This window comes from Neomonachus schauinslandi, chromosome 7, assembly GCF_002201575.2.
Source record: "Neomonachus schauinslandi chromosome 7, ASM220157v2, whole genome shotgun sequence".
Taxonomy (NCBI): domain Eukaryota; kingdom Metazoa; phylum Chordata; class Mammalia; order Carnivora; family Phocidae; genus Neomonachus; species Neomonachus schauinslandi.
The window spans coordinates 37,441,754-37,465,084 of NC_058409.1; the positions used below are offsets into that span (position 1 = coordinate 37,441,754).

Below are 23,331 nucleotides of genomic sequence, written 5' to 3' on the forward strand. Positions count from 1 at the left end.
AAACCAACCGGTTGTTTTGAAGTGGCTTAGTTTACTATTATATGTGGAATATGCTGCTTTGATAGCTGAAGAATCCTTGTTTGCCATTACGTACATTACCCCATCATCATAAATGTTTAAGAAGTTCAGATCTGTGACATGACAAATTCAGGAAATTCTGACAGGGAACATAGTCTTAATCTCCCTCCTCCTAAAATTTCCATGAGGTTTATTAAGAAAATGCCTAGGGGAGTGACATTAATAGATAATTTTAAAAATCCACCCCCTTTTCAGTTTGTTTTTCCTTAGATGAATGGGGACTGAACCAAACTAAAGTTTCTGGTTTTAATTCTGACTTCCTCCTTCAGTCAGTACAGAAAATGACTAGAACCAAGAGTTAGCCATTCAAAAATGTGGAAAATGGAAGATATCAGGCATGTGCTTTGACAAGCAGGGAAGCTGGGAACAATCCTGGCCTCCTGTGGGTCTTCCTGCCAAACCCTGGGAAGTCAGACTCGGTCCGTGGCACTTTACCTTTGCCTCATTCAGTCCCATAGCGCTAAATAGCACACTTCGGAAATGAGAACCGTTCAAATTTAAAATTTTGAAGAGGATGTGTACTTTCTGTTTGGAAATTTTAAAAAGTACACTTTTTAATCGAACACCTCAGAGTTTTGTCATTTTCACATAAGTGACTTCATTGGCTCTTCATGGAACCCATGAGAGGAGGTAAGGGCAAGCTTTATCATCCCTATTTTATCGGTAAGGCTTAGACACAAGTCTAAGTCACATACCAAGGTCAAATAGATATGGAAAGACCCAGCCTACATAAGAATCCAGGTGCTGATGGTCTGGCTACTGGCCCCTACCGACTCCCTGTGATCTCACACTTAGGGAGAACTGAGAAGCAACCGGGATGAATAAAATCCTAACCATGTCTCAGAAACGGCAGATGGTTTGCTGTTTTCGTCTTGGGTACCCACGGGAGATGCTAGAAAATAGCTATACTCTTTTGCAGCACAGGAATTCACACTGGAACTCTAGAGAAGCCTCTTGCCATCCTTGCTGTGTTCCTAGCACTGGTGCTCCGGGCATCACGGGTGGGAGAATTCTTTGTTGTGTGAGACTGTTTGCCTCCCTGCAGCTTGTTCAGCACCCCTGTGTGAGCCCTCTCTCTTCTCCCGCCATGCACATTCCCAAACGCCCTCTTTGAGAACTACTGTGCTTTACCCCCGAAAGTGTTGCTTGACTTGGAGGACTCTCTCCGGCCACTGGGGGAAGTGACATGAGGGCATAATTACCACGTGTCAACCTAAGTTTCTGGACTTACTGTTGAAGGGACACTGCAGCTCAAGGAAAAAAGGGCTTTTTGTGAAGAATAACCAGAATGATTTTTTTTTCCCAAAAAGGTACCAAAAGGATTTTTAAAAGAAAGAGCAAAGTAGAGTCACAAAACTCAAAAGAAACTTTTAGAAAGGAAGCGAAGGTAAGAAAGGGGAAACGGAGGAAAGAAAACACATGTAGAAAAGAACAGAAAGCAACACAAAAGGCAAACACGTCCAAGCGAGGCTGCTGAAGGCAGAACCTTTGCTGGAACACGGGTGTCTGCCTGGTGGTGAAGGTCATGTTGACTCTCACTACACCTGCCTGTGATACACAGTGTAACTGAGAAGAAATGAAACGCAGGGAGTGAAACTCCTATTATTTTCTGATCTAAAACTTAAAGACTGAAATTCATATTGAATTGAACACGTACCTTTTCTTCTAAATCCTTTATCTGTCGTTTCTGGATGTCTGTTTTATCTTCTAAGTCACGAATTCTCTGAAGAAAGAAAAAAAAAACCCAAAGAATTAGTGGGCGTTAACAAGAAGACTGTTCACCAGCCTAAAACACAGAACTTGCCATGAAAACGCTAACATTAGTACTTGCGGCTGGAAATATCACAAATACGTTTTTCCATCTCCGGGAGATTGTCTGGATGTTTCAAGAATCACCCTCACTTGCGGTGCAAAAGCACTGTGCTAACTATACATATATTTAAAAATCTGCTGCCCCTGTCTATTGCGCCCATTCCCCAGACTCTATCCCCATGAGAGATGGGTAGGTCTCACCCCACTGCCCTTGGGCTTGGCCATGAAACCTGTTTGACCAGTGGAATGTGAGCAGGAGTGAGAAGTGGGAATGCCACTTCCTCGTAGAGACAGCAGTATGTCCCAGAACTAGTGAGCAAGAAACCAACTTCGTCGTAGCCATTTGGATTAGGATTTTTGGTTGTTTATTACCATAGTAAAAAATGGCTGAAGGTGACACACAGAAATGTAAACAATCCCGTTGTTTTTTGCTACCCTTTCTTTCCAACCTTATTTCAACTCTGCTTCGGGGTGGAATTTCATCACAAAACAGGATTTGCCAGTTCTCATAAAACCAAACACTTCACCAAACATTCCAAGGAGGGAAGTGAATAAATTAGAGGAAAACTAAACATAGCAAAAATAGCACAAGTAAGCCTAAAGACAAAAATGTTAGTTCCGGAACTGTCTCTGAACTTACCTGTCAACTATATAACAAAATTCCAGCAATTTAAATAGCACAGATTTAAAACCAACATTACATAGACAATTATTTGCAAGTGAAAAATAGTCTTCCAATTTCGATCTGGCAATCTAAAGGCCTTTTAGGTTCACGGCACATGGGTATACAGTGTAGGCTGGTTATTTTAACACCTCTTTTGGGAATAATCAGAAAATGGGGAATTGGAGTCTGAGAAGAAAACAGTGGAAGCTAAATGGGGTGATAATACAGAAAGAGAGGTTTTTATAATGCAATGTAGGGAGAAAAAGGGAAAGCTAGAACAAAGAATACCTGAACTTGAAAATCCTATCTCCCTTTTCTCTGAAACATTGGTTCTCAGCTGAGGATGACTCTGCCCCTCAGGGGACATTTGGCAATGTCTGAACATCTTTTCAAGTTAGTTAATTTAATCTGAAGTACACAATTCAGTGGTTTTAAAATATTCACAAGGTGGTGCAACCATCATCACTGATTGTCTGGACATTTTTGAATCACATCTGGGACAGTAATGGTCAGTAATCACATCTGGGACGGGGGTTGCAACTAGCATCTAATGGGCAGAGCCCAGGACGATACACAGGACAGCCCCCTACCACAATTATCTGACCAAATGCAGGGAGTGAAGAGACTGATGAGTCTGCTTTAAAGGGAAGGGATAGATGTGTGTGCAGGAGAGGATGAGGAGTTTTGGTCAGAGAGACGATTGAGGCTGACCTTGAAATTAGAGGACAATGAATGCTGGGTAAGAGAATGGGCCTGGAAGCTAATGGTGTGGGTACATGGGAGTGATGTGTGTGCTTGTGTATATTTCCGGGCGCCAAAGCTACACAATAAAAGAATAAATTTGCTAGACATTTCCACCTTGAGTGTGCACATAATTCCTTGATATGTCTACTGGATGTGGAGGCAAGTATTATATCAATAAAATCATGGACCTGTAAGATTACTGCAGGGTCTCTTCAGCCATCAAGTGTCTGCTTGTTGGGCAACTTCCCACAGAGGACAGGACTTTGCTGAATGTAATGGAGGGTCCAGACACCAGTGAGTTCTTGATCTCAAAGAACCATTCCGATCAGATGGGGAGACAAAGTTTGAAACACAGGGAAACCCAGCTCAAGTAGAAAAGGTAAACGATGGCAAAACCATGTTTAACTTCATCACCAATCTCTAGTAACCAGGGCAGTGTTGAGTACAAAGAAGCTGCCTCTACGTGTTGATTATGAGTTACTTCAGCTAATGTGTGCCGCATGTTCTATTTCTTTTTCCTTCCCATCTGCTTGCCATCCAATCCAAGGGGGATCCCTGTCAGATCCAAATCAGATCCCTTTTCTGCCTGGCTTATCTGTACTGCTAGTAAGTCCACCAAGTCACTCTTGTTGGCATCAGTACTGGTGTGACAGCTTGCAGCCAGCCCTCCCTGTTTCTAATTTAGTACATCCGTCTACAGCAGCTGTGTGCACTCCCAACACATGAAATCACCAGGGCAGTCCCTGAGTTTAAGGGGAGAGGAGGAGGGGTAAGAATAAGGAAGATGCAGCTAAGCTGCACTCAGAAATAAGCCCAACTCCTTCAAGGTCCAACATGATTTAGGCCTTGTCTTACCGCTCCAACTTCACCTCATGTCCACTTCCTCTTGGCTCTCTCTGCTCCATTTTTATGGCCTTCTCTCTTGTTTCTTGAATATTCCAAATGTTCCCACAGTAGAGACTTAGACTCTGTTGTCCCTATCTTCGGGGACACTTAGCCAAGATCTTTGTGTGGCTGGTCCCTGGGATTTTAGACATCTTCGGAGAGGCCTGGTCTGACTAGCCAGTCTAAAGAGGTGAATCCTCTATTCCTAGATTCACACACACATTGTATACTTTTCTTCATAGTACTCATGGACACTCTCTACATTGCCTTGGTCATTGTTTTTTGTGTTGTTGCTTTGACCCCTTTCATCTGTAGTATAGATGAGAACAGTGACCTTTACGTCTTTGTCCACTGTCACATTCCTAGTCTCTGGCACAAGCAGGCCCTCAATATGGGTGTGAAAGAGTGTGTAACAGGGTACGCAGTATAGATTTTTTTTTTTTTTCAATAGTCTGTACTCCATTATTATCAGGGAGAACATCCTAAGGGAAACAGATCTTAAACTGGGACTGGAAAAAATGAGAACATTTGGATAAATGAAGCAGACATGGAAGGGCATTTTAGGGTGAGTGATCAGGCAAACAAAGGCTTAGAGGTGGGAGTCATGGCCCAAGTGGTACCAGGAAGAGGTCTGCATGAGTAGTGAGGAAGGTATGCTCTGCAGACTGTCTCAGGTCAGCTTTCCAGGGAAGGAGTAAGCCAGCTAATGAAGGACCTGGAGAGACCGCATAGGACCAGACTCAACTGGAAATTGGGATCATGGAGGCTTCTGAGGAAGAATGTACCATCGGAAAAGGTGAAAGAATCTGCAGTGATTCGCACGATGAACAAAGGAGAGGAGAGCTGGAAGTCTTCCCCACAAGTGGGTCCCCAAGGCACACTGCTTATGATTTTTTATACCCCTTGTCAAAAGATATCAATTAGTTATTTTTCTTTGAATTAGTCTCCTGTGACTCCATCAGTAGGTCCTAAGCTTTGTAAAGGCAGGGTCTATGTGAATTCTCTATGGCACGGTGTTCAAAGTCTAGGAGGTGCATTTAAACATGTGACAGAACAAATGCATAGAGGATGGAGCCGGGTTACAGCAGAGGACATTTGGCAGAAGCTGGGCCTGCTGCAGTATTGAGAGGTCCTGTAGATGCCTGACGTTACAAGTGTGGAAAAAATGCAACAGCTTCAAAAACATTTCAGGGGAAATGCTCAGATGGATGTAGTGCTATATTAACTCCTGGAGATAAAAGACCAAGAAGACTCCAGGGTTTCCAGCCTGAGTGCTTTGGGATATGGTAATTCTACTGACCAAGGCAGGCAGCCGGGGAAAGACGGGAGAAGTAAGGATAAGAATGTTTAGATTTGTTTCATATGTGAAACATTCAAACAGAAATGTCCCATGAATAGTTAGTGATATGCTGCTCTACAATTTACCTGGATCATATACTGATACATGACAAATTCTGGCCAAGACCTTCTGGAATAATTCTCTCAAATCAGAACTACTGATTACAATGGCAGGCAAAGAGTAAGAAATAATAACTAGAAAAGGCATTTTCTAGTGAACATTTGTTTGGGAGATAAAGAATTTCAGTGGGAATCTCTGAGGCTTAGAAATATAACATAACCATCCATTCAGACTGATAACTTAAAGCAAACAAAACCATGTCTTTCGGGAGTGAATCACCTTAGCTGGTTAAAGACTCAAAAGAGATGACAGCTTTTAATCTAAATAAATTCAGATAATTATTTGTACATCTTAGAAATAAACACTGCTGTGGTTCCATGGTACAACTCCTGATTTGTTGAAATTAATTAAATGCTACTGTAGCATAAGAAATTTATGCAGAGGACACTTTCATTCCCCAACTAATGATGCCAGGGAGTCTATTATTAAAGGATTTAAAAACCCTTTCCAGGGTCAAAACCCTGAACTTTATGATGGAATCTGAAGGGCCACTGAAACAAACATGCATGCATTCACCATCTCCAGGACAAACGGCTTCAGAGTTCCCCTGCTGACTTGAATAATCTGTCTGACTATAAAGATTCACAAAACTCCTGGCTACACAGGGGGTATGCTAAGTGTCATATTCCCCATAAACCGTTCTTATTGGTGTCATAAAATAACCTGTTCCTTTTCCACTCACCTTGAACTCTGAAGACCACATGATTCTTACTTCTTCTATAGTCAGCTTCTGAGTACCAAACACGACAGCCTGGCACTACCAATTTTGGAATTCTTTTGGAATCTGCTTTTTGACCAGGGCCCTAGTCCTCACCTGTCAAGCTAAGACACGAACTAAGAGTTGGAATTAAGAATTTGGGCTCTAAATTGAGTGTCTCTTGAGCCTTGCTGGTCTAGATGAGTCCCGCCAATCGTAGTTAACTCAAGCTGTGTATGACAGCATAGTGCCATGGTTAGATGCACCAGCCTTGAGTCATGCCCACCTGAGTGGTAATCTGGCTCTGGAGCTTGCTATCTGGGTCATCTTGGGCAAACTGAAGCGTTCTTGTCATCAGTATCATTATCTCCTCAATTGGGATCATAAGAATACTCACCTCAGTGGGCTATTGTGAAGATTAAATGCAATGATGTAAGTTTAGTTCCTGACATAGCAAATGCCAGTAAGTAAGCAGCAGCTTCCAGGCTTTGTTGGTGTTGCTGTTTGTTTTGCTGTTTGTTCTGGGAATAAAGAAAAAGGCCCTTGTTCTCCTTTACCCTATTCAGATTATTGGATCAGGTTAGGTTATGGACTGGGGTGAGTAACAGGATGGAGGTATTATTTCTGTCCTGGGGAGAGTCTTGCTTCCCTGCATAAGGGAGCTAATCAGGATCCAGGAGATTCAAAGGGTATTTCATGACAAAATAGTTCCCAAAATGGCAGCAGTATGCAATGCTTCCGAAATGCCAATTTTCTTAAGACTGAATCATTACAAAACTGTCCTCCTGTCTCTGAGTCTAGGTGGAAAACAGTAGTTATTTTACTCTCTGAAAATAGTTTATGGCTCCTGGGCTTCTCCACACCCATACTCAGTACAATGTACTTAGTACTAAGTCCCATTTGCTTAGTACCAACACTACACAGATGCAGTGATTCAGTCCTCACCTGATGGGCTTGCTGTAAGAGCTCCATTCTCTCCTGAAGAATCTGACAGTCATACTCTCTGCTCTTCCTCAGCATCTGCCGCCGTAACTTTTCTACTGCTGTCCTCAGCTCCTCTTGCTGTTTTTCACTTAACAATTCACCAAACTTGATAACAGTTTCTTGCTGCAGAGCATTGTACAAAGTAGCTTCTAGTTCCTGGATTCTCTGGCAAACAGAATTAGAAAAGTCTAACTTTGGAACTTAGCATTGATGTGTGGAGTGTGAACAGAGACACTTGCGTGTATGGGGGAGGGGGGTCACGCACCACTGTAATCTTACAGGATCATAGCAATATGATAAACTTCAAAGCTTGTCCAGCCTAACTACCATTTTGATAATCCCCTTTGTAATATTCCCTAAATGTCATCGAGCTAACAATATGTGAACTTCTCTGGTGATGGGGAATTTATTCTTTTTCTTGGGATCTTGTCCATTTCATTTTGAGGAAGTCCTTACTTTGTTATAAGAACTGTATATCCTTCTATTCCCAAATGTAGCTGAGAATTAATTTGGCCTCTCTTTCATTTGACAGCCCTTCAGACATTTAGACATCTATCATGGTGGCTGTACTTTTAGAAATAAGCATTGAAAAGTGACCTAAGTTGGAATACTTGAAACTAGAGATATATTTCATGTACAAAAGGCCACCTCTCTTCCACAGGACACACCTATGAACTTGAAGATGGCTGTACAGCCTCCACATCTTAAAATACAGATTGGGAGATATGATCTAAAAATGGCCTAGAGTCTTCAGAATTGGATTGTTTTTTAATACTCTGAGATTTATAGCTGCTTTAGCTATAAAATGCCTCCTTGGTCTTCTCTGTTTTAGATGAAGAGTCTACTGCTCCTTATATCCCAGTTATTTTTTTTTTAACATGCTTCAGAGATAGCAGCCCAAACCTACAATCTTACCCCCTGTGATTTTGACAGAGGTGGATGGTCATGCCCGGGTAAGGGGTGTTTTCCTAGCTCTTGCACTGGACTAAGCAGATCTCTTCTTTTTAACATTAAATGTGGTGTCTGAACAAGTACTCAGTCATGGTTCACACGAACACACAGATGAACCCTATCATGTGTAGGTGGAGAAGGCAAGGATAAAAGGGTAGGAAGTGGGGGGAGAGTGCTTCCTTCTTGATTCTCCAGGGACCAACTCTCATTTTCTCCTTTCCCCATCAAATGGTGCTCAGAATCTCTTACTCATTTTGGAAGGGAAGACTAATTCATCTTTGTTACAAGCAGGGGCTAAGTGCTTCACTCTTACCCCCAAAGTGACTCAGGCTGCTTCCAGGAAAGCATTATAAAAACCTCTACTAACAACTCGAAATGTTCCTCTTTTAAGTTTGGTCTTTTTCTCTTAAGTTATTGCTGTGAATTAATGGGGCGGGGGGCGAGGTGCAGCATATGGAAAGAAGACAGGCAAGTCATAGTACAATATTAGGAATTATGTATTATGAGTTTGGTATGGGGAATGAATCAAATGTGCTCCTCAGTCAGCACAATGTTCTGTGGGAGAGAAAAAGGCACAGCCCATTTACCGAAGAGCCTTCCTTACTGTGGCTGGATTACGGTAGTGAAGGCCACAGGGTTTGGAGTCAGACCTGAGCACTACCTGCTTGCTTTGTCAGGCAGAGTTCTTTCACTCTCCAAGCCTTCATTCTCTCCTATACAATATAGGAATAATCAGATTACCTATACCTCTCAGGGTTGTTGGGAGAAATACGTGAAGTAAAAATGTACATAACAGACATTTTAAAGGCTCTATCATTCTACCACTACATTAGGCTCCCAAACCATTGGATTTTATTTAATAAAATTTCTCTTTAATCCACAGTACCATCCAATCTGTCCTTCATTAAAGCATTTTATAATAACATACACTTAATTTTTTTAAATGAAGCATAATCAAAAAGTTATTATAACAGGATTATTATTATAACAGGAAAGAGGTAGGGATGCATTTGTTCTAAAACCGGAACTAGAAACCACTGAATAAATGAGTTTTATGTCGTGGTCTATTCAAGCACTTGGCATGACAAACGAACCAGGATGCTTTACTCTGCAGTAGAGAATTGTGAACTCTCTGGGTGTCTTTAGTGCTTGCTGTACCTACCATATATGCTTGGTCGAGAGCTTGTTTTCTGTAGTCTAGTTCTTCCTCTAGATAGCCTTTTATTTTGCAGAATTGTTCCTATAAGAAGGGGGCCATAATCATAAATAGAAAGAGTCAATTAAGTTTACTAGCAAGTGATATATAAATTGTACTGATTAATGTTTTCTCGAATTCCACTGCAAGATAAGTCACTAGCATTTGTAGGGTCATAGATTTTGTCTGTTAGGGAAATAGTTCAACTTTAATAGCCTCACACAGGGAATGTGAAAATCAGTGGAAAGAAGTATAAAAGATATAGTGACCAATCCACATGGAATGCTTTAAAGGATTTTTATGCCAATCCAAAAGTACATGGTTAAGGACAGATTTGATTTTGACAAGGTAAGTTAGTAACTAGTAAGTATATCTGTGCCAATATATTGGGAGAGTCTATTTTTGTAAGAATGTTTAGGAATGCACAGTGGTATAATAAAACAATTATTCAAAATTATCTGTGTACAACTAGCAAACACAAAGATGGATAATGATTTAGAGAATGGGGGTGTCACTTAATGAGAGCGCTTTTCTCCTGCCACAAAACCCGGACGAGCTGGGACTTCAACCTAAAGTTCCCACGCTTTTTTCAAGTTTTGTTTTTGTTTTTGTTTTCTTTTAAGGTAAACAGTTCTTGTCACATGCTTTGACTTTAGAGTCTAACCTTTTGGCAAAATAGAAACTCCGTGTAAAATATAAGCAAATGATGTGTGAGCTGTCACATACTATGTAAATACAAGTTGTTCTTATTACAGGATTCCCTAGCCTGATAGGAATCACTACCTGTTTTTTAGTAGTAATAATACTAATGACAGTACAGTTATAAAATTCTACGTATTCCCGTAAATTATAATCAACAATTCCTATGCTTGGGGATTTAAAAAAATTTTTAATTGCGGTAAAACACACACAACATAAATTTTACGCTCTTAACCGTTTTTAAGTGTACAGTTCAGTAGTGTTAAGGATATTTACATGGTTACGCAGCTAATCTCCGAAATGCTTTTCATTTCGCAAAGCTGAAACTATACCCCTTAAACAACAACGCCCCAATTTCTCTTCCTTTTAGCCCCTGACAGCCGTCGTCCCTACTCTCTAGGAGTTTGACTACTCTGGATCCTTACGTAAGTGGAATCATCCAGTATTTGTCTTTTTGTGACTGGCTTATTTCACTTAGCATTATGCCCATGTTATATATGTTACAATTTCCTTCCTTTTAAAAGCTTGGATAATATTCATTGTATGTATAGACCACATTTTGCTATCCATTCATCCACTGATAGACATCTGGGTTGCTTCCACATTTAAGCTATGTGAATAATGCTGCTTTGAACATGGGTGTACAAATATCTTTTTGAGACCCTACCTTCAGTTATTTTGGGCATATACCCAAACGTGGTATTCCTGGATTGGATGGTAATTCTATTTTGAATTTTTTCAGCAACCACCATAGTATTTTCCTTAGCAGCCACACACCATTTCACATTCCTACCAGCAGTGCACAGGTTCCAATTTCTCCACATCCCCACCAACATCTAACTTCTGTTTTTTTGATAGTGGCCATTCTAATGAGCATGAGGTGGTTTGGAGATTTTTAAAATCAGAGTTACATTCATCATTTCTGTACTTTTTACTATGACTATATATGGTGGAAAAATTGTTTAGCCTAAGGAAAAAAACACCTAATTGAATTCTCTTCAGCATTAGTTTTAGAAATATTATAAAAAATACAACATATTTTTGAAGAATATAACTTGAACTTGTGGGATACTTCCAGGAATTTTGTTCCATAGTCTGTACACAAAATAATGGGAAGCTGCAAACTTCCATCAGTGCCAGATAAAACTGGTAGAAAATGGTTGTTTTCCATTTGCCTTGTCAAGTTTTCTTCATTTTTATGATACCTCTTCTTTGTACTCACCATGTCACTTTCCAGTTCCATCATTTTCTGGTGTAGCGCAGCCTCAGCTCCTTCAATTTGCTGGATCCACTAAGGAGTAAACAAGACAAAACAGTCTACATGATTGCTTGAGATGGTGTACACCGTGCAGTCTACTGAGTTGTTTTGTCTCTTCCTCTCATATCTTAGGAAGCAGATGAGGACTGAAGTGAAAACTTGGTGCATTTTATCTCTTAGTTCAGGAAATACCGTTTTTCATTCACTCATTCATTCATTCATTCATTCATTCAGCAAATGCATTCCTTGACGCCTACCACGTGTCGGGCCCTGCACTAGATACTAGAGTTTTGATGGTGAGTAAGACCCACATGTTTTTTTGCCCTCATTACACAACACCAGAGGAGGCTTTCCTGGAACTGACAACTGCAACTGAGTCTGATGAATTCGAGTCAGAGATGATTAGGCAAAAATGACGGGAAGATTCCAAGCAGAAGAGACATCCAGTTCTCCATGGTTGGGGGAAACATGATGAAAGAAAGAAGGCCAGGTGAGACCGGAGAAATGGCAGTTTTTCAGTGTTTGAAACTGCCCACAGCTAAGTGTTGAAGAATCATTTTTGTTGAGTGGAGATATTTTAATCACATTAAAAAAACCTACCTTTCCTAACACTTAGAATATATCATCCTGTTACATGGCACTGAGGTTAACATTGATCAGCACCCTGAGTAAAATTAGATTTTGAATAATATGGCATGAGCTTACCACATATTTGGTTTAATAGAACAAATTATTATAATGGGTCTCTCCCAAGTTAAACGTAAGCTTATCCCTTAGGGAGGCAGCTGGGCATAATAATCGTGGGGGTTCTAAAGGCACATTACCTTGGGTCTAATCCCAATTCTAGCTTTTCATGGCTTGCTTATCTCATCTAAGCCTCGACCTCTTTTCTATGAAATAGGGTTAATAATTTGAAGATTAAAGGATGCAATTAATGTTAGGCACTATTCACAGTGGATTGCATGTACAGGGTACCCAATAAATTCTAGTTTTTGGTTAACATTTATTTTTGTACTTCTACACTGTTAGAAGTTTGAAAACTTGGTGCATTTTATCTTTTAGTTCAGGAAATATCGTTTTTCATTCACTCATTCATTCATTCATTCAGCAAATGCATAGTTCAAACTAGAGAAATGTCTAGTCTCACTACTAGACATTCCTTTTTTAGTTTGTGATAAATTATGTGATGCACTGAGCATTTTTTCTACAAGCAAAGGCCTTGACATTCACAAGGCGACACCATGTCCAACAGCCTCTTAGGGGAAAGAAGAAAGAAGAAATTCCCCGGGGAGACTGGAGGGGCTACTCCCTCAGTTCTTGTACACACCCGTGGTTTCCCCTTGAAGCAGATTTCCGTCAAAAGTCATGGGTAAATAGCCTCATAATGCAATTGTATACCATCATGCTTTATTAAAATGCTTCCTTTCACTTGCTGCCCATTTATCATTGAGAAGCAAATTCTCTTCTAAACAGTGTTTTTAAGAGTACAGTAAGTTGAAGCAGTTCAGTCATGGGCTCCAGACATAGATTTGTGTGTTGACTCGAAGCCCTTATAACCTGTGATGCAGGACAAGTTACTGAAGCCCACATCTCAGTTTCTTCATGTGTAGAATGCAAAGAGTGGATGAATATAGGACAGTTGTCAACAACAAGGAGATTTGTGCAGTACCTGGCCCATAACATATTCTCATGTTCTCACTTAAGGTCACAGCTCTTATACATATTTTTTAAGACAGAGAGAGCACGTGCGTGCACACAGGCAGGGGGAGGGACAGAAGGAGAGGGAGAGAGAATTTCAAGTCAACTCCCTGCTGAGTGTGGAGCGTGATGCGGGGCTTGATCCCATGACCCTGAGATCATGACCTGAGCCGAAATCAAGCGACGCTCAACCAATTGAGCCACCCAGGTGCCCCTGCTCTTGCTATTTTTAATACAAAGTCACTAGAGGATTTACTTGTTGGAAATTTGTCTAGGTTCAATCTCTGGTTATAGTTTATATTCCTAGACAGCAGAATGCTATTCAAAGTTGCAGTATCAGAAGCTTCAAGGTTGACATTTAGAATTCCTGGGAGATAGAAATGTTCATCTGTGAATCCCAAAGGTAGGAGGACTTTAAAACTTGTGAATTGTAAAGATCTGCACAAAAGGTAATTGCCCAGACTATGAGCACTTTGAGGACAGGCCTGTGTCTTATGCATCTGGTTCTTTCACTTAGATCTTCAGTGCTAAGCACACTGTCATCACTCTGTACATGTTCATCTGGAGGTAAGTGGAAGCACGAATTAATTCACCAAAGCTCTAAAAGAGCAGGTCCTATGGGCTCCACATAGGGCACCTCTTGCTTTCAATAGGATGCTTAAGGGGAATTTGGGTGCAGTGGTTAAGAAGATCATGGACTCTGCAAATAGACTGCTTGAGTATGAATCAATCCGGATTCCATCATTTTCTAGCTGTGTGACTGGGGCAGTTACCTACCTTCTCTGTGCTTCAGATTCCCCATATATGAAATTCCTCACATAGAACAGTCATACCAAGACTTTGGCAATTAGAACAGTGCCAAGTGCAAAAGAAGCACTATGCAAGTGTTAATTATGGTCAAGTTCAAGCTGCACCACACGCCACACAGGGCAGGGAATGAAAGATTTTCTTCCAACAATCTAAGCAAATGCAAGGCACACAGACCTATTTTTCCTTTTCTTTTTTCCTATTCCTATTTTCTTTTCCATTTCCCTATCCTTTCCTTCATGTCCCGAATCCTTGCCTTTTACAGAAAGGCAAGTTTTCTTGGTATTCCTAAACTAAGGTGACTTTTCTTGCAATAAAGAATTGTAGCCCTTTATGAGTCCAACTGAATGAGACACTCTGGCTTTTGCTGCCAAATGACTGTAGCAGACCTGGGAATACAGACTGTGTTTTCTTCATCCAACTGGATGTCACTGGAACACTGTCCTGTGGACATTCACGGTCACTTGTTCACTCCTTCAGTAAACATTTGTTGACCACCTGTTAGATGTGCTGGGCTATTGTGAAAAGCTAGGCAAACAAAGTGGAGTAAACAGATACCATATTTGCCCTCATGGAGCTTAAAGTCTAGCGGTAGGTGGTTGGGGGCGTATAACAACAGCAAAAAATGAGCAGCCCCGTTATAGTTGTTAAAAGCCATAGTAGCAGATGCATAAGTCACTGTGGAAACACAGAGAAAAAAAAACCACCTAACTGGCCTTGGGTGAATAAGAAAGCTTCCCCACACAGGGGCATGTCTAATGGTTCAGATTTAGCCAGACCAAGGTAGAAAAGGAAAAAGGGAATATCTTCTAAGCAAAGAGAACAGTGTAAAGGACCAAGGGATGGAAACAGTGATAGAGATGGAGAGAGAGACAGAGACAGAAGATCGGGGCCCCAGAAGGATTTGTGTATGGCTGGACCTTTGCTATGGACCAAAGAAACAAGTGGGATCCTGGAGAAGCAGGTAAGGGCCAGATCCTCGGGGCCCTCATGGCAAGTTCTGGATTCTGGACGTTATGTTAGAGATAATGTAGTGCTATTAATTTGTTGTGGAGAGGGAGAGTGATACATCTGTAATTAAAGCATAAATTAAGTTTTTTATTTTATTTTAATTTTTGTTTTTATTTATTTATTTTTTAAAGATTTTATTTATTTGACAGAGAGAGACACAGCGAAAGAGGGAACACAAGCAGGGGGAGTGGGAGAGGGAGAAGCAGGCTTCCTGCTGAGCAGGAGCCCGATGCAGGGCTCGATCCCAGGACCCTGGGATCATGAGCTGAGCCGAAGGCAGACGCTTAACGACTGAGCCACCCAGGCGCCCTGTAAGTTTTTTACAAAGCAAATCCCAGATATCATTTCACATGTAAATACCTCAGTATGTATCCCTAACAGAAAAGGCCTTTAAAAAAAAATCCTTAATTCAAAGACCATTTTTATACCTTGCAAAATGAACATGAACTCCTTTTGTTATATCATTCCTGATCCATATTAAAATCTCCCCAGCTGTCAGCAAAGTGTCCTTTCTTCCAACTTGGTGTCCTTGAATCCGATCCAAAAAAGGATCATTTTACTATTTCTTAAGTAACTTTTTATTTTATAGCAGTCCTTGCCTCTCCCTACATTGTTTTCCCTTTATGTCATGGTATTGTTCGAGTAACTCAATAAATCATTTGACCTGGAGGATTCCCTTACTTCAGACGGGAGAAAGCAGATCACTTGCTTGTTTATGGTTTCATTTAATTTATAACAAACTCTTTATGCATTTAGGAATTAAGAAAGCATTTCAAGGAATTTATACAGTTGTCATTTTATCCAACCATGTACACGAGCCTCTCAAGTAAGTGCTGATTTTCGCGACACCCTGAACATAGCCAGTCATCAAGCTTCTCCACTTGGCTCTTTCCTTTGTCTCTCTCCCTACCATTTACCAGGTTTCGACACAAGGGGGCCAGAACACACTCAGTGTTGCTCTTCTGCCAGTCCCCAGGTTGGGCTTTCTGAATGTGACTGCAGAGAGCCACCACTGAATTACACAATCAGTTCCGGAAAACTGGTGTGTATGCAGCCAGGGAAGAGCGCATAAAAAGAGCCAGGCGCCATTTTACCACCTCTCAACGAAACCCTTCTTTACAGCTGTCCCAGCTTGGGAGGGATTGTTTGGATAATGTAATCCAGAAAGTGTTCCATTTTTTAACAGACTACAAAGCAAGAATTATCCACCCACCCCAGATCAGTATGTAGACTTTTCTTTTGTGTGTTCTCATTCTATAGGGGTTGTATTACCCTGAAAAAAAAAGATACTTATTAGGTATTCAGTAACACAATATCATGTGCAAAGAGAATGTCCTTCAACCCTACCCGGGTCTTTAGGTGTGAAGTCAGACATTGAGATGGTTTGAATGTTAGTTTGATATATTACCTTTTCTGCCAGGGACAGCACAGTGCTGGCCTGAATTATGGCCACTTGTTCTTCATTTCTTAAGTTCTGCCAAAAGAGAGGGAGGGAGAGAGAGAGAGAGAGAAAGAAAATAAGCTGAAGACAGTACGATATTTGCACTATCTGCCTAACAGCCTGCCATAGATATTACCGCAGGTGCATGTATGTAACGTAACAGATGTTCTATTCTACTTAGTTCAGATGTTCTATTCTACAATTCTGAACAAAAAGTTCATTCGAAACATGTAAAAGGACATTAAATGTGATTTTTTTTTATATCTCTAATACTGACTTGCTTTTGTGTTTCACTGTGAGCATACTTAGCTAATAGTCAGGTTATGAGAAAAGCAGAAACCAAAATGAAATAACAAGTAATCTTTTCATAGTGGTTTGATGTGATTTAATTGATTCTCTTCTCTCCTTTGATGATTTTTCAAGGCAAAAAATGGGTGACTCCTCCAACTTATATGCATCATTCCCATAGTATCTCAATGAATGTTCCTCCCACTGAATTAATATGCCTTGACCCTGCCTGGAAGGTGTTTTTAGAAAAAAAAGAGATTATAGTTTCCTGGTCCATTTTTATGGGGCTGCCACCAACCCTACTATTTAGCAGCAGTTGCAACTGCATGACTGATTAATTTCATGCTAGATGGCTCCAGGCAACAGAGAGAAGGTAATTAGCTTTAATCACTGCAGATGTGGTCGGCATTCAAACGTGAAACCAGCCCATGAAAAACACTTCACCAGTTTCCCGTTTCTGCCTTCTAGAGATCCTTACAACCCCTAAACCAACTTGTTTGATAAATGATTGATTCTCTTCAAGGAGCTACATCCTTAAGTGAATGTGGCTTCTCACTTGCTATTATTTTACACATGATGCCCTGGCAAGTATTTCTTGCCCCTCTTTGGGCAAATTCATATATTTACTGCCCTTAATCAATTCATTACTTACCCCATTATCACCCAGGATATCAAGCTGCTTTATGAGATCAGGGATGTTCACATCCTGCAACATCAAGGAGACACATTCAAATCAAAGACACAAAGGCGGCTTACTATTCTATCACTGCTTGACCCGTAACTTTGAGAAGACATTTTAAGACCCATACTTCCTTGGGTTGTTTTCAATCAGGCACACGTGGTTTTATGTTTTCACCCTGCTTCTTCCAAGTTGTGTGAACCTGGGCAGACTACTTAACAGTTCATTCTCAATTTCACCAGTTGCAAAATACCTCCTTCATAGGCTGATCTTAAGGATAAAGGGATGGTATGTGAAAGAGTCTAGGATATAGTAAGGACTTGGAATTCTTTCATTAAAGTTTTTTCTTATTAATTGACAATTTTTTTGAATTATGATAAATTGTAGGTATAAAGAAAAGTAACAAGTAATAAATATAATCAACTAATTTCATTCTAATTAATGGAATTCTGACCTGGTTGAGATTTTGATTGCCACATAGAAAACTAGAGTACCTTCCATTTTTTAGCATTAATTTCATGCTATGGAAAATAGCTCATTTTAACTATATTTCTTGAGTCAGTTTGAAGCAGCTGAACTCCATTTGAAAAAGTTCCCCTGCATATAAATTTCATCCACCAGAGTAGGTTGTTTGTGATTTATCTAAGAAAAGTATCTAAGGAAAAGACAAAGTAGAAGTCCTTTTCATTTAATTAGAGCTGAATAAAAAAAAAAACCCAACAAACTGCTCTGGTTTACAAATTTTGGGGCAGCCCAGGAAGGACAGAAGTTTAAACACCCTGAAAGAGGTTTAGGATGGAAAACAAGGAAGCGCAATTTTACTACCTAATTTTCCTCCCACTTTTTACTTCATTAGTACACCTCTCTCCTCTTACTCACAACCAGACCCCTACCACCAGGAAGGGGGAGGTCTAGCTCAGTTTCACAGGTACAGAGAAGGCAACGAAAGCAGGTATTATCTGGCAGCTCAGAGTGGGAGCAGGGAGGGCCATGCACAAGGTCAAGGAGAGACCAGGAACGGCAGGAGGCTTCCCAGCTTTCCCTGCGGGATAGAGACCCACCATGTGATTGCATTACGTTGAAGGACAATATATTTTCCAGGAGATGGGGCCACCTCCATTCAACCTTAATGTTTAAAATGGATCCCAATATCCCTAAAGACAGAATTACATTTTATCTAAATGAACAACACGTTAGAAATCATAAGTCCTTCCAAAAGAGAAATCTTCCCTAAATTAAACGTAATCAAAAGAGATGGTGGGCTAGATGATTTTAAGGTCTCTTCCACCACCAAAATTCCAAGATTATGAATCCCACAGCACTTAAGACAGCATAACAAAGGGACTCGACAAATATTTTTTTATCTGCTATACTTGAAATGTGCTTCTCAAAGTACTGATATTTTATTATTTAATATTTCCCCTAGATAATTGAGGGTAATTATCTTAATATTTTGAATCTGTATCTTCTTTACCCTACTCTGTTCTAAATAATCATGATTTCCTGTGTTCTCTGCTGTTACCATTCATACATCTGTCACACATCCTTTTTTAAATTTTTTTTTTAAAATTATGTTAAGTAGGCTCCAACGCACAACACGGGGCTCAAACTCACGACCCTGAGATCAAGAGTGGCATGCCCTACTAACTGAGTCAGCCTGGCACCTAGATGCGACTCTTTTCAGTTGCTACATAGTTGGTATCAAAATAACATCCAGTGACTGAAAAACAAAAGTGATCAATAACCTCCCCTTTTCCAATTCCCAGTTTCTCTACTTTTTACAAACATAAAAAATTGAGTATCTGCCTACCTTGACACCTTCTTTCATACAGTAGATCTGTAGAGCACTCACACCATCAGAGAATGGGTGAATTTGTAGATTAAATGGAGGGGATCGTCTCTCTCTTTCCTTGAAATACAGTGAAGAATATATGGGAATTAAAAAAAAAAAAAAGCAACAACTGATTAAACACTAAACCAGTTGTCTGTGCTCTCTCTTTATGCTATTGCGGTAGTTTATCAATGTCATGTGGCCAAAAAAAAGAAACACAAGATGTTCATGCTTAAATTTAATGGAAAAGAACTGACTGATCAACTAAGAGGTATGGTAGAAGAATTTACAGATGGTGTCATTCAGTCTTGCAAATTTTTTGGTCAGAGAAATGTTGGAAGTGAAGTTCCCATTTAAACTATATGAATATTTAGAGCTTTCAGGTGTCACAGAGAATGGTCTTTTGATCATGAAGTCTTATGGCTGCTAACGGCCTTCTGCATATTCAATCCACTCAAGTTTTACGATGAAGATATGTGAGCTACTAAAGAGGACTTCGCTCTTCCTCACTGAGGAACACCAACTGCTAACTCTATCCAGATCTAATTTGAAAAAACCTCAAAAAGAAACCCCTGGCAAAATAACAGAGCTATCAAATGGGAAATTTTCTTATCTTTCGTATCCATATACATTCAGTCAGATTCTAAGCCAGATTCTTTTTTAAAAAAATATTTATTTGAGTAATCTCTACCCCCAATGTGGGGTTAGAACTCATGATCCACCGATCAAGAGTTGCACACTCTTCTGACTGAGCCACCCAGGCGCCCCAAAGAAGTCAGGCTTTTTCATTTTTATTTTTCTTAGAGAGGGAAAGGGAGTGGGGAGGGTCAGAGAGACAGAGAATCTTAAGCAAGCTCCACCCCCAGTGTGAAGCCCAACATGGGGCTCGATGTCAAACCTGAGATCATGACCTGAGCCGAAATCAAGAGTAGGACTCTTAACTGACTGAGCCATCAGGCACCCCTGTTTTTTTTTTTTTAATTATTTTTTTAAGTAATCTCTACACCCAACATGGGGTTTGGACTCATGACCCTGAGATCAAGAGTCACATGCTCTACTGACCGAGCCAGCCAGGTGCCCCACCCCCGGCCAGATTGTAATTTATTTGTAATTAAGATCTGATTTGACTGATATGTTTTACTTAAAAAAAAAAAAAAGACTGAAATTTGGTCAGGTTAACCAAGGTATTTCCTAAAACAAGTTACCTTGCTTCTTAGCCTTTTGCGTAAGTGCACTATAGATTAAAAAAGTTTACTCATGAATTCAAGTATATAACAAAATATTTTTGTATATAGCACAATTTGAAATATAATTCTTGAGGTAACATTTTTATGAGTCAGAATTCAATGAAGGATGGAAATGATTATTTTAAAGCTATGAAATATTGATGCAGTTTGAAATCTATTATGTAAATTATTTAAAAATTATTCATTCTTGTTCTTAAAGGCAATGGTGTCGAAAAGTACAGTATCTGAGCAGACAATTCTTTTTTTTCTGAGCAGACAATTCTGATTTGCATCAGTGCTTTATCACTTATGGTCCCAGGTTTTGGGCAAGTTATTCAAGCTCAGTTGCCTCATCTCTAAAATCTTGATTATGGTTGTGAGGGTGAATGAGAGTAGGCATCTGAAATGCTTAATTTAGCACCTCACACATAGGATGTGTTCAGTGCATGTTAATTGTTATAATTATTTTTATTATCATTATTATCATTTCCTTACTTCTAGCTCTAGGTTTCGAAACTCCAGCAGCTCATTCTGGTCTCGGGCATCCTGTAGTTCCTGTTGTAACCGGTGATTTTCTGCCTCCTGTTTTTCTATCTAATAAAGTAAATCCTCAAGTTAGGTGAACATTGCAAAAACCATCTACAATTTAGCAAAGCAAGCATGGAGAGCACTCATTTAGTTGGTGAATAAATCATCCAGGCCGTGAAAAAAAAAATCCCAAGTAGATGTGAATAAAATAAGTCTTGGGCTTTCTTTCTAGTTATCCTTTGGTTGACTTTTTTGTGTCATAGAGGAAAATGCTATAAGACACCTGCATTCATTGAGATAACATCTGGGGAGCCTCTGAGTAGTGAATCTGAGAGTACTGTGGGTCAGGGACGGTGTCCTGGCACTGCCTTCAATGGTGTACATAGTGGAGACCGACACCTCTCGTTTCTGGAGTTACAAATGGTCAGAAAAATTTTATATAGATAGCTCTGATCATATACAAAACTTTACTGCGTTCCAGTTACCCACAGAATAAAGCCAAACTCGTCAATATGGAATTCAAAAACCTTCATACTCTGGTCAGCACCTAGCTTTCTGGCCTTAAATATTCTCACGGTCATCTCTGCACACGCACACACTCACATGTGATCACACGCACACAAGAATCTAGAACGCCCCATCTACCCTGTGGACTGACTGCCAGGAGCTGTGTCTTTGTTCATCTTTCTGCCTAAAAGGGGTTCCCTCCATTTCCTTTTCTATATGAGGAACTGCTACTCTTCCTTGAACACAGAACTCTAACATTCCCTACCAAAAGAGGCTTCCTTTGTCTACCCATTTAGAAGTGACACCTTTTCCCTGTATTTTCCTGTAAGATTTCTCCTATAACCTGATAAAGCGTGGAATTAAGTTAGTTGTGTAAAACATGCCTCACCCTATAAGACAGGCCCATGTCTACAAGGGATCAAAACATTTTCAGGATCTGTAATAGGTTTGGGGCTGCCTTGGGATTTTAGCTGTGTGGGTGGGCCTCACACACAGGAACTATTTAAAATCTTGAATTTAGAAACAAAAACCCAGGGGCTTTTTATCATAGGATGACTCTTACTTTCCCAAGTATACCCACTTGAAGTAGGATGTTTAGCTTTATTGTCACTGTGGTTTTCTTTTAATCATAGAAGCTTGAGCCCCTTAATTCCCCATTTATTCCAAAGAAATCAAGACTGAAAGAAAGCAGATAGAAGATGTAACGGGAATTAGTTTTTAGGTGTAAAGAAATGTAATAACACTTAATACTGGGCATCTCTAAGACTACTAAAAACCTCTTTTTCTCATAGCCTCAGGATATAGAAAAATTATAGGAAAATAAAGATGGGGAAATAGTGAAATATTAGTGACATTAATTAATGTAGTCAAATTTTTTTACACATAGATTTAGATTTACATTCAGATATTTGTGGTCACATGAACTTTCAAAAGTTTTAAGAAATTGACTTAGATCCCAAAGAGATTCTACCTAGAATCTTGAATCTGGATCCAAGATGGGATATTTGGGGAGATTTCTGGTTTTGGCAGTTAACACTGGCAATTAGGTCAGTGGCTCACAGGTTGCAATTCACAGACCAGGACCAATGTGTGATGAAGTTTCTTTATAGGGACCCCCCGCCTCTCTGAGAGTACCAGGTCTCAATCCTGGAAAACCCACCCGCCCTCTATACATATGCACTGTCTCTTGTCATTCAGAAAGCGAGGTAGGCTAAGGACTTCGCTAGACCAGAGGGGAGGGAGGATAAAGCATCTTCTTTCCCTTCTCGTGCTTCCAAAAGTGTTGTGGTTAATTTTTGACTTGCCAAGGCTACTGAATATTGGTAGAAATAATCCTAAAATAATTTCTACATAACAATTGGATGAACCTACAGAATTATTTCCCTTATTCAAATGGGCTTTCAAAGTCTGTTTTTTTCCCAAGCATGATTTATTTTGTAATCTTTTCACTAGATTTATGGAAGGTAAACACTAAAGACAAAACCACCTTAAACTTAAAATGATCTCTGTTGTATTTCATTGTCTCAATCAAAAGCCTATGTTCAGATAACCAAATTAATTATATCTATTGAGCCTACACCATGCTTTTGCATTCTTGGTTTGTTGAGCAACCTCCGGAACATGCTGTTTTGTGCCTTGGATGCATCTTTTAAAATGTTCTCCCCTTAAAAAAAAAGTATACATATATATATATATATATATATCTGTATATAAATAGCCAAGATCAGCAAAACGATTAAAAGTGAGAACAGTCTATGCTAGGTTGCAGCGTGGTCTTGGAGTCATAATCTGTCACTGCCTTGCACAAAATAACAAGTCCTATTCGTAGTGTGCTTTTAGTAGATGGCCAACCACATAGGATGTGTGCACGTGTGGGTGTGTGTATATAT

At 39.9% G+C, this 23,331-nt stretch overlaps 1 protein-coding gene across 3 annotated transcripts in view; it reads right to left on the minus strand.

Moving 5' to 3' along the window:
* The window catches only part of JAKMIP2 (janus kinase and microtubule interacting protein 2), a 67,225-nt gene that overhangs the window by 12,363 nt on the left and 31,531 nt on the right, over positions 1-23,331 (minus strand). For all 3 annotated transcript variants that reach the window (XM_021701888.2, XM_021701890.1, XM_021701889.1), the window contains 8 exons: positions 20,903-21,001; positions 19,161-19,259; positions 17,324-17,377; positions 16,351-16,416; positions 11,391-11,459; positions 9,437-9,514; positions 7,285-7,488; positions 1,736-1,801 (listed from right to left, as the gene is read on the minus strand). In XM_021701888.2, coding sequence (XP_021557563.1) covers positions 1,736-1,801; positions 7,285-7,488; positions 9,437-9,514; positions 11,391-11,459; positions 16,351-16,416; positions 17,324-17,377; positions 19,161-19,259; positions 20,903-21,001 — 735 coding nt within the window. The remainder of the gene's footprint in view (positions 1-1,735; positions 1,802-7,284; positions 7,489-9,436; positions 9,515-11,390; positions 11,460-16,350; positions 16,417-17,323; positions 17,378-19,160; positions 19,260-20,902; positions 21,002-23,331) is intronic.